The 12,791-nt window shown below is 32.8% G+C and overlaps 1 protein-coding gene across 8 annotated transcripts in view; it reads right to left on the reverse strand.

Annotated features, from left to right (window-relative positions):
• Window positions 1-12,791, reverse strand: part of LOC126852276 (elongation of very long chain fatty acids protein AAEL008004-like) — a 52,134-nt gene that overhangs the window by 4,120 nt on the left and 35,223 nt on the right. For 7 of the 8 annotated variants that reach the window (XM_050596914.1, XM_050596916.1, XM_050596918.1 and 4 more), the window contains 5 exons: window positions 9,072-9,213; window positions 6,464-6,654; window positions 3,165-3,248; window positions 1,122-1,178; window positions 362-467 (listed from right to left, as the gene is read on the reverse strand). In XM_050596914.1, coding sequence (XP_050452871.1) covers window positions 362-467; window positions 1,122-1,178; window positions 3,165-3,248; window positions 6,464-6,654; window positions 9,072-9,129 — 496 coding nt within the window. In that variant the 5' untranslated portion in view covers window positions 9,130-9,213. Of the gene's footprint in view, window positions 1-361; window positions 468-1,121; window positions 1,179-3,164; window positions 3,249-4,101; window positions 4,183-6,463; window positions 6,655-9,071; window positions 9,214-12,791 lie in introns of all 8 variants that reach the window. The other variant, XM_050596920.1, reaches the window with a different exon arrangement.

Consider the following 12,791-nt stretch of genomic DNA (forward strand, 5'->3'; position numbering starts at 1 on the left):
TCACAAAGCAGATATATATATATATATATATATATATATATATATATATATATATATATATTATTTTTTATAATGAATACTAAATAAAATAATAATTTAAAATGATATAATATTCAAGAAGAAAACAGTTTTCGTAATTTCTTAAAGAATATAATCAGCGTGACTTGCATGCCCAGTTTCGTAACAACCAATACATTTGTATATGTACATGAGGAAGACTCAGCTTTCTAGAATACAACGCAAAAGATTGTGCGATGACATTGACACAAATTAGATTTTGCAAAATCGACCAAGTTGCAACCAAATAAGTAAGTCGCGAAAGAGATTTTCGGTAAACAATTTTCTTTTTTTTTTCACCTACCAGGGGTGAACTTGACACCGAACCAAACCGACATGGGCATACAACCATGATGAATCACATGCAGCGTAGACACGTGATTGTTCTTCTTTCTCAGCACAAAGAAAATCTAGAAAAGAATGCACACGATCAGCACACAAGAAGATTAAAATTGAATACACATTGATATATATAAGACATTCCAGAACGGATCAATAAAACTTCAGGAAATCTCACAGGAAATTGCATTGAATTTGAAGAACAGGAAAGTTCCGACATAGGTTCGAAAATGCTTCATTAAAAAATTGTAATTAATAAACTTCGAAAAATCATGTTTTTTTATAATTTTCAAAAATAACTTTAAAATCCTTCATTCATTTGAAAAAATAACAAAATAAATCTGATGAGTAATTAAATAACAAATTAAATTACACCAATTTTATTTAATTCTGATAAGGCGTTCAAAAGAAAATAAGCTCAAAACAACAACAACAAAAACAGAAATATGAAAAAAACCACCTTTTGATGGTTAAACACTATATTCGTAGTGCAAACATTGCAAATACAAACATGAAAATATTTTTATTAAATTTTGATCATAATTACTTAGAGAGTTTATTAGCTATAACTTTACGAAGTCTGGACCCTATATTTATAGAAACTTTTTAATTCCAAATTCAATTTATATCCTGTAAGATACTCTATAAGATCCTGAAGTTTCATTGAACTGTCTTGGAACATCCTGTACATAAAGAGAAATAATTGGAATGTGCTCTATACGTACCGTGTCCATGAATTCGGTAAATTTCGAAAAGTAATACCACCAGCTTGCGTGGACCATCTGCGATTGCGAAACATCAATTAGGAGGAACTATTTAATCGTTTCTTCTCTATCTCGAATTTATGTGCGAAATTCTCTTTCACTTTACTTTACTTGCAAAATTTTATTCTCAAATATAATACTCTTAAATTTCTTTTACGTTCTTGAACATTAGGATGCACATTCAAAATATCCTTGAACATTTACAGTATACGAGTAAATTAGTTTTATTAAGAAACAATGTTCATATTAGAACGATTTAGGGAAAAAAATGATTTCTCAATTGATTGACCGTGTACACATATTATCACTGTAACGTAAATAGAATGAGAATAGAGACATTTATCGAGACCTTTAAAAAGCAATTTTCAGATAGTGCTAAAAACATCGCGGGAACACATCAACATGTATCGTCATACATATTAATGTATCTGAAAGTCCGTGAAAGAATAATCGTCATTAACAACAAAGTGCGTCTCAGTACAACGTGTGGGTGCAACGACAGGAATTAATGTAGTGCGATGATGCGTGAATGAAGGAAGACTACGTAACTTGCAGCGTGCTCGTTGCTACTTTATAAGAGGCAGTATTTTTTCTCACAACATATATGTGTTAAATAATGTTAATTACACAGGCAGTTAACTATAGTTTAGGTTAAAGTTATTCTCTATCGCAAACTCTATCAAGTTCGTCTACTATTACTACCTACCGATTTTTACTCTTCTTTAAATACATTACGTACGAGAATTATTTGGAAACCAACTTCCTAGATTGATTTGGTTGGTAAGATTGCAAAATGAAACAGGAAAAAAAAACATTTTATTATACACAAAAGTTATTTGCGTTATTTATTTACGCTATTTTTCGACACAATCGCCATCCAAAGTGCCAATTAGGCAGGTTTTGTATACCATCATCAAAATAGGATATCGCCAAATTGGAATTGCAGCCAACTTCCTACTCATCAGCGCTACGTTGTCCTTGAATCGCTGTGTCCCTAGGTACACTTTTATGCGTGTGAACAAGTGAAAGTCATTCTGCGCAAGGTTCAGGCTGCAGGGTAGGTCGAACTCCCACTGCACTGCTCCAGAAGTTCCGATGAGGATTTTTTGACCTTGCACGATTGACTTTCATCTGTTTACAAGCACGGAAGTGGCTGAGAACGCAGTAATTCGAGAGCAACGATAAGTCGATAGAGTGCTAGAAGTTGGCTAAGATTTCAATTTAGTGGCACCATAATTTGATGAGGGCACAAAGCTTATGCAGCGCTACAAGTGCCTCAATTCGAATGGCGATTATGTCGAAAAGTAGTGTACATATGTAATTAATTTGTATATGTAAATAATTTTTGTATATAATAAAACATCTTTTCTGTTTTTCTTGTCTTACTTTGCAAATCTATTGGAAATTGATTTCCGTATAGGTCTCGTACGTACAAACTACAGTACAATATGTAATATGTAAAGTGTAATACGGTGACTACAGTAGTAATACAGAACCCGTTACAATGAGTGCGTTGAAGAAACACGATCATTACACAACTGTTGGATAGCAATCTAATGTAATTGGTTCTTACTTCTAGAACCAACAAATCAACGTCGAGTATTGGCAAGGATGCTCAATAGTTGTGCAACGATTGTGTTTCCTGAATCCATTGATTCATTTACAGAAAAAAGAAGCAAATTTTTGACGGAGAAAAAAGTTCTGGAAATAATCATTCAATGGGAAAGATAATTATTAACTTATATATCAGATAAAAAAATGTAACATATATAAAATATATAAAAAAAGATTTAAAGTACAATATAAATTCTTTAATGATTTGATATGTGAGATGTTACAAAGATTTTCTTTTGTTTTTTCAAATTTTTTAAATTTTTTTTTATTGCGGCGCGCTATAATGAAACTACATTAGAAATTAGACACATAGACTATGCAGGAAACAAACAAATAACATTAACATCAACATAGGAAGGATAATACTGTTAATCACAAAACATCACCCACCCTTAATACTTCAGGGCTGTCGCTGTAGTCTACGGGTTGACACCTTAGGGAATAGTCTCCAGTCAGCCAGCCGGATATCCCTATCTGCAACCACATTCGCCCAGAGGCCATTCGCCGATAAATCAAAAGAGAATAAAGATGATAAAAGGCCAGAGATATATAAGGTAGTATTGCGTAAGCCTAACTAAAAGAGCTATGCTATAAAACATGTGTGAAACTTCACCAATGTCGCGTCGCACCTTCCATCAAAAACTAGTCGCAATTAGAAGGAAGGAAGAGAAGTCATTTCGACTTCTTTTGTGTGTATGTATCGAAAAAAATTTAACAATCTCAGATTTCTTTCTTTCTTTCAGTTATAAAATAATTAAAGACACATGACATCTCTAATTAACTACAAAAAAAAATAATTCTGCGACACTTTTGTAACAAGGTGCGATATATATTCAACACATCCGATTAACATCTGTCGGCTTAATTCTTGTCGACATATGGCTGACAGCGGGAATAGCGAATATCGAAGCTTGCAATTGTACCGAGGCGGTCGAAGGGTATGCCAGGCTCTTTATGCAAAATGAAAGCTTAAGCTCGTTGACGCCTAATTGCACGTCTCCGCATCATTTATTCGCCCTTGCAGCCAAGCCTTCGTTTGGAAATGTAAGTTTCGACTCCCCTTCTACAAAATTAATTCTACAATACAGTTGTAATCCTTAATCCAAGATATATATATGCATCAGCAGTTCCACAACTTGATGTGTGATCTGTATCTGTCAAGATTGTACATGTACATATATATATTATATATACATGGCATCGGTGAATAAATCAATTTGGTTCTATGAAATCTCGGTTGAAATTATCGTCTCGTTGAAATGTAAGAGATTCGTCTCGTCGAACGATCCAGCTAGATTACAGACGTGCTTGGTTGGCACGCACTTACCCTTATCGCGGTGGGGCTGTTGGAATAGTCCACCGGTTGGCAGCGGAAACTATAGTGGTCCCACCATCCGCCCATGAGACACTGCGCGTTGCAAAAGAAACGTACAATCGTGCTTTCACACACTCACACCCACACACACACACACACACACACACACGCACGCACGCACGCACGCACGCACGCACGCACGCACGCACGCACGCCACCACAAACCACCGCACGCACGCACGCACGCACGCACGCACATGCCTGCACGCACGCACGCACGCGTACGCGCATACCTGCGCGCGCGCGCACACACAAACACACACGCACGCACGCACACACACACATACAGAGCTTTGTCATTGGCGCATTCACGAATTGCCGCTCGTTCGCGAATTTGTTTCGAAATCGATCATCAACACGCGTCCTTTATTTTTTTATGACGGATTTATTGAAAAATTTGTTTCTTCTTTTTTTTGAGATATTTTGAAAAATTACAACGATATACATAAAACAAAGTGTCTACTCAAATTCTTTAAAAAAAAATTCCCTGAAAATTCTATGATCTTTCAGGTATTTTTATTCAAATTCCAGGTAAGAAAATATTTTAAACATTTTTTTCGTGCAACTTTCTGTTTTTTTTTTTTATTTCATCCATTTTCATTCATGTTTTTCATTCATATGAAGGAAAAACAGAAAATCTCTTAAGTGCTACATTTGTAAATGTACTGAAAAAAAAATTGTATAATTTTCAAAATAAGATAAGCATTTTTCACTTGCAAATAAAATTTAAATTTTTTTCTCTTAATTAAAAATTACAATAAACAGTGAGGGCTGCATATTCAATATTTTGTTAAGACATTGAATATGTAAACAAATATATATATATATATATATATATATATATATATATATATATTTACATAATATATTTTACATAATTTACTTGGTTCCCTGATTATTTATAATATAAAAGCAAAATTATTAAATAGACGAATTTTTAAAGAAATTCCCTGAATCTCAAAAAAATTTCGTGAGAATTCCCTGACTTTTCCAGGCACAAAAGAAGTTCCTGAGAATCCCAGGTTTTCCAGGTAGTAGACACTCTGATAAAGGCGCGTGAGCTTAATCAAGGAATGCACTAATAACAAATATATTGGTTGCGGACAATCAAATTGATCGTCGTGACTGTTAAGGTAGAAAGTTTTCGTTAGACGTCACTTCGCGTTCCAGTGGCTGCCAGCGGATACGGAAAGATCGCGAAATCATCAGTTAAATAAGTAGCGTGCTATATCTTGAGATCATTATCAGTCGTTCTCAACCGTGACGCGACGAGCATCGGACTTCGATCGTGACATCGAAACTCGACGATGACTTCGAAAATCCGAAACTGCGCAAATCGCACAATTGAAGAAATCCAGAAATTATCAAAATTTATTAATGCATAAAAGTCTTGAAAAGTCTTGAATTTTAAAAATAGAATTTTACAAAACCCGAAATTTTTTTGGATTTTCTGCTGATTCATACATGCATACATACAAATATATATATATATATATAGGGTGCTCCAGGTCAGCTCGATGAAACTTTAGGATCTTGTAAGATATTGAATTTTGTACAAAAATGTTTCGATAATAAGATCCAGAAACGCTTTGTTAAAAAATTATAGCTAATGAACTCTCTATAAATAATTAGTTATGATTAAAATTTAATAAGAACATTTTTATGTTTACATTTGCAATGTTTGAACTGAATGTAGTATTTACATAAAGACCATCGATCGTGGTTTTTTCAAATTTTCTGTTTTTCTTGTTGTTTTGAGATTATTTTCTTTTAAATGCCTTAGCAGAATTAAATGAAATTGATGTAATTTAGTTTGTTATTTAATTATCCGTCAAATTTATTTCGTTAATTTTTTTAAACGAATGAAGGATTTTGAAGTTATTTTTAAAAATCACCAAAAAAATATGATTTTTTCGAAGTTTATTAACTTTTTTTTAACTTTTTTAACTTTTTGTTAACGAATTGTTTCTGGCTCTATGTTTATTTGAACTTTTTTATTCTAAATCAAATTTCCTATAAGACTCTGAAGCTTCACTGATCTGACCTGAGACACCCTGTATATAGCTTTTTAAAAACATAAAAAGATTCTCTCATTTGTTCTGACTACTTTTAAAATTTGAAAATCTTATATTACGATCAAATATTTGCATGGCAAAAAATACGAAAAATCGTGGAATGGCTGAAATAGAAACAGGAATGATCTCCAATTTTTTTGCGTCTCCTGAAAAATTTTCTTCATATTGAATAAAGTTTCCTGAATCTGTATTTGTCGTGACAGTTTGTATTGCAGAGAGAGCAAATATCAGAATCTCACCTCATAAAACAGCCACGCAGAAAAGATCACTTGAAACAGATTGTAGGCTATCAAAGTATTCTTAAGCTGGAAAGGTTTCCGGTTCTCCATTAGCTTCGGACCCAGTACTTTGACGACGTAAACATAACTGATGCAAATGAACAATGTAGGAAAGGGTGAACTCATCAGCAACCAATCGGTCGTCCTTGTATCTGCAAAAAAAAACGTCAAAGCAATTTGCGAGAGTGACCTCAAATTTTTTTTCGTTCTCTCCTTAAAATATTTTATATAAAATCATCATAAATAAATCATCGTATCAAAAAAAAATTGCGATTCCATCCCTATCAGTACTGGAATTGTCAAAATCAAAATTTATATCGTTTGGTCATTTTTTTTTTTAGAAATAAGTCGATTTCATCGTGGCAGCAAACTGAGTGCTACAAATATGCGGATATCTCTCTCTCTCTCTCTCTCCCCCTCTCTCTCTCTCTCTCTCTCTCCCCCCTCTCTCTCCCCCTCCCTCTCTCTCTCTCCCCCTCTCTCTCTCTCCTCTCCCTCCTCTCTCTCTCTCTCTCTCTCTCTCTCTCTCTCTCTCTCTCGCAACTGGGAGTGATCCAGTGACCATGATTTGATGGCGGTAAAAATGACCGCCTTGTCCTTGAACGCGAACGCGCGAGATCTCATCGCCTCGAAGGACCACTCAGGCATGCACCTGACGTCCTTTCGTGCGATGTCTGGCGCACTTTTTTCATCATTCTCGTCCTTCGAGGGTTCAATCACTCTTCCTTGCTTTTTCCCGTGACGCAGATTGGTATATTTGCGTCACATTGTAATTTCTTAAAACTTCTCGTCAAACAAAAATCAACGAATTAATGAGCGAAACGAATAAGGATCGGCAAATATGTTTGATTTTTTTTTTTTATGTAAATATAAAGAGTGAGAGAGAGAGAGAGAGAGAAAGAGAGAGAGAGAGAGATTATACAAATTCTTTTCAAAGCAGAGATATATGAATAAGAATCATATTTAATTTACAATATTTATTTACATCGAAAAATGTTTCGGCGTTTATAAATGAGAAATTTACATGTAAATAAAAAAAATTTATTGTATTATCTACGAATGCAAATGCTCTTATGAAAGGAAAAGATTACATGTGCGTGATTCAGAAATTTTTTTTCAATTAAAAAAAAAATGGAAATAAAAAAAAAAAAATACGTCTACAGCTGTGAAAAATTATGTGCATTTTTGTAGAACAAGTGTAATTTTTTTTTTTTTTTTTCAAAGCCATTTTTCAAATAAGTTTTTTCTTCATACGTGCGTCAAGCAATTCGCACTTTTCGCATGGAAATAATGAGCGAAACGAATAAGTGACTGATTGTGAGACTGAACCACGTGTCAATGAAACGCTTTGTACTGTCGCTGTTTTACTGTGCACGTTGTTGCGCGTATCTTTCGCGCTCTTCAGATCAAATGTTGGTTAATACTCGATAAAAACGGATCGTTTTCTTTATCCGAGTAAACGATAAGCAAACGCATAAGCGCAATTAAATTGTGAATCACATCAATAAAATCATCGTAAGATAGATCGGATTTTCCTCGAATAATCGATCAATTGCGAAATAAAAATTCTTGCTGCGGTAAAACTTCCACGATACATTATACATACATATCAAAGAATTTATTTTACTAATTTTATGATAATAATCGCAAAAACAGACTTTTTTTTTCTTTTATAAAAAGGAGGAAAATTAATTATTTAAGAGGCAATTAAGAAGCAGCGCGGTAATTTGAGTGGATATTTTATTACAATTAATTTACATTTTTTTAATCCTTTTTTCGTTCTTTTTAATTTTAATTTTTAACTTTTTCTTTTTTTTTATTAATTCTTACAGATTTACCAATTTCCCCGGCATATATACAATACATATTTCAAGAATTATTAGGATATAAAATATCAATGGGATATCCATCAAAGTCAAATATACGATTCATCTTTAAACATTTATTGCATGCGGAGAAGATATCCTCTATATGTAGATTATCACTTCAAAAATTATATGAAAAATAAATATCAACTTTTTAACACAATTTAAATGAACGGTCAAAAATTTATGTATTCAGATTTGATTATTGCAATAGAATTAAAATTAAAAAAAAATTTCATTACAAAACTGTTTTATATATAAATAAAAATAAATAAATAAACCGCCGTACAGAATCAGGAATGAATTGGAGAGACGTAAACATTTGAATACAATATTAGCAACACATCCGCGCAATTATCTAACAGCTTATTAAATGAAATATAACGACAAGCTCAACAATACCGACATTATCGAGCGCTATTTAAATTGTTCTTTGCCGTACGTTAATTATGTAAATTCGAAGGATATAATACCGCGGAGAAGCGTTCGTTTATCGCTACTCTCGAAATGATCGCGCAACTACGTAATCGTCAATTATAACATGTCGATGATATCATGCACGGCACGCTTCTAGGCATCGTAGAATTGAACTTTTGCTCTGTTTCATTATCATTGAAATCATTTATCCGATATGTAAAACGTGTGTGCACTTCTTCTCGACTCCCTCCCGTATATTTTTTTGTTTACTCCTTTTGTTTACTCACCTGCGTGTTTGTCCAACATATCGTGGAACCGGTCTATGTACTGCATTATAATCGACATGTTGCCAGAGAGCTATCCTGAAATCTTCTTTGGACGGAATCTCCCGGAGCGAAGTCTATCACTCCCACGGCGATCACCTCGTTTCTAAAAGCAAAACAACAAATTTTCGAATTATAATAATAAAAGAACACACACTAAAAAAATGAAATTTCTTTTAATCAAATAAATACATTTTGTTAATTTCGATTTTTTTTTCTTTTATATTAAATAAATATACATTTTGTTTCCAAAAATGTTTTGTTATATTAAATAATTATTATTCTTATGTAACAAAAATTATATTTTTTTTTTAATAAAATATCTAGAATGTTAATGTAAAAAAATGTTTATTTGAAGATAAAACATTATTTATTAAAATAAAAAAACCTGTGTTTTTGAAACAAGCAGCCAAAAGTTAAAATTTTTTTTTTTTTCTTTTTCAAAGTAATTTAATAATAAAAATAAAAGCAATTTTTTATTAACAAATAAAAGCATATTGCTTTCATCTTATATTTTACCGCAGGTATTTAAATAAATAATATTTTCAAATTAAAAAAAAAAAATTTGGAGGAGTTTAATAGATTCTTTTTTCAGTGCAATAATGAAGAAAATTTTGTTAAAATCATCGCATTCTCTCTCGACGGTTCGACTCTGTCATCTGGAGTGTGTGGGTCGCTACTGTGTTACGGCTAACCAAATTTTTCTTTCGCAAAAACGGTTACGCGATACAATTGGACACAACGACGTCGCGCAATTCACCGAGTTCGACCATGAAACGACGAGAGACGTGGCCTTGAACCATTATACCAAACACGTTCGTACGAATCGTGCACAACGGCACGATTGAATTTCAATTATCTGACAGCTCCCCGAAGAGAACGAGTACTCCTACGAATACGCAACGACTACGCGCTCGCTACTTTGTTGTGCATTTCTCTCTCTCTCTCTCTCTCTCTCTCTCTCTCTCTCTCTTTTTCTTTGCCAAAAAATTTGAAATCTATTAACTATTATCTATAATCTATAATCTATATCTATTATCTATAATCTATAATCTATCTCTTGCAATCCTGCCGAGATTGACATCGTCTTACGTCAAATGAAACGTAATATATCGATTGCATTTGACATCGATGAGTTTTTGATGAAAAATTTTCGATTATCATCAATTTTTGCAAATCATTAAAAAAATGGAGGTTAATGATTTTACTAGCGATTTTGTTGTGCTAACAATGGAGACAGTTCTTGCATGTGTCCTACTTGTCTAAGGCTACGAATTTTGGCACTTACATATGTCAGCTTGTTTCTTATCAAAATAAAGAAAAAATCAAACAAATCAAACCACCTGAATTTTGCAGGATGATATAAAATGGGAAGAATTAATAGGGAGAATTAATAAAGAATTGTTAAAATTGAAACTAGCTCTCTCTTAATCGGTCGAGGCTAATTGATAATAATATATGTACGCTAATTGATAATAATATATGTCTCGATAGATTTTTTCACGTTCCTGTAAAAAGCAAATTTACTAAGAACTAAAAGTGGAAAATAATGTACCATAATCATTTCACATAAGGGAAAAGTGCTATTTGAATTTCGAAATTAACAGGTTGCCTGGTAAATCCACTGCCCGTTTGCCATGGTTCAATAACCCGTTGAATTTCGTGAGAAAAATTCACCACAAAATTCTTGCATAAATAATTCCAGATACATATAGCTGCCGACATAGGCGTCCACAAGGAGGGGCACCCTTCCTCTCTGGAGAATAAAAAAAAATATATACATATAATCATATAATTCTATTATATGTATATTAATATTAAAAGATGCATATAAATATCAAAAATATATTTCAATTTGAGTGACATTTTATGTCACGCCCTCCCCTCCGTGAAAAAAATTCTGCGGACGCCCTTGGGCTACCGATCTCGTTTCTTTCGCGTTGAACGAATCTGTGAGCGTGGAAAGGAAACTAAAAGAGAAAACGTCCGAGTCTGAAAAATCTGAAAATAAATTTCCGATTTTCGCGATGTGTTATTCATAAGACGTCTATTTTACAAATACCATATCTCGTACGAGATTATCTATTACATAGATAGTTTCAAGTGCCACTTCCGGTTCCGAGTCTCTCCAGAATATCGGTAGGAGACATAATAAACAACTGTGATTAATGGCAATTAATATTTTCCCTCGTGGTCCCCGTCTTACGACCGTCTTAAAAAAAAAAAAAACACAAATTTCTCGGAAGATTTCGCGAAGAGCCAGAGAGAAGAGGCCGAGATCCAGGCCGAGAACGAATGGAGGTCGATCCGAATCCTCCCGAGCGCGCCGATCGTCGTCGCTTTAGGTGTTTTGCCTGCTTGCAAAACGAAAAGCCGAAAACGCGTCGAGCAAGCGAAATATCGCCGGGATTACGTTGCGAAAATTGTATACGTTATAAGAGTGCTGAGTGCGACGGGACGGATCGTATATATATGCGTGTTTGTTGTATGACGTTACGCAAGAAATCGGTCGGTCGCACCTGCGTAAGCATGTGTATGTATGTGTGTGTGTGTGCGTGTGTGTATTTATGTATATGTATGTACATCGTTCATCTTCGTCTACCTGAAATCGTCATCTAATCTAATCAATGAAAGGGGAAATGATTGAGAGAGAAGAGATGGCGGACGAGAACGCGAGCATCTTTTGCACACGCCTGCTTATTAATATTATCATAATAAAAAAAAAAAAACCGGTTTTCTTTCCAACGGAAAAAGACAGTTGATAAATAAATCTATTTTTCTTCCATTTTTTTCAATATAATATTATTTTTTTACATTTTTTTTGTTAACATAATAAAGAAATTAAAGTTTTTATATTTTTCTTTTATTTATTTATTTTTTTTTTTAAATAAGTTAAATGGATTAATAAGATTTTTGTGGCAAATTACATCAAACCTATGATTCGGATAATTTTCAATTAGATGCATAACAAAAACTTTTATTAATTAAAAATTATGTAACTATATATATATCTAATTAGAATGCAAGCTACATTTAAAATAACAACGCTTAATTCAAATTTATGATTTAAAAAATTAAAAATAATGAAAAATCAATCTGCAATAATCAAAAATAAAAAAAATATATATATATATATATATATATATATATATATATTATCTGAAAAAAAACCAAAGTTAAAAAAAAAATGTTTTTCGTATAAAAAAACAAAATGTTTTTCTCATAAAAGAATCAAAATTAAAAAAAAAAAAAAAACAAGTTTGTTTTTCTCATAAAAAAAATCGTCTTTTATGAAAAATAAAAACATTTTGGTTTTTTTTTTACTTATATCTCTACTTATTACTAATAATAAGAGATATCTCGAGTAACGGTTTATGATTTATATAATTGCGGAACCGTTTTTCGGCAACGGGAATCTTTTAATGATTAATATATACAACCTATATATTTTTTTATTTGTATAAATTTTATGCGCGCGAACACATTCGTACTGTTATTTATCTCGGAGTCGCGTTATCGAATCACTATCAGTGCTTTAGACATTTTTCTTAAACTATTATTTTGCATCAAGGTCCCATTGATGCGATCGCATTTTCAATCTCAATGTCGCCTCGATGTTCTCGTATATACAGGGTGTCCCAGAATTAAATTGATAAACTTCAGGTGATTATAAAGGATAATGAA

The sequence above is a fragment of the Cataglyphis hispanica genome, chromosome 10 (genome assembly GCF_021464435.1).
Source record: "Cataglyphis hispanica isolate Lineage 1 chromosome 10, ULB_Chis1_1.0, whole genome shotgun sequence".
Taxonomy (NCBI): domain Eukaryota; kingdom Metazoa; phylum Arthropoda; class Insecta; order Hymenoptera; family Formicidae; genus Cataglyphis; species Cataglyphis hispanica.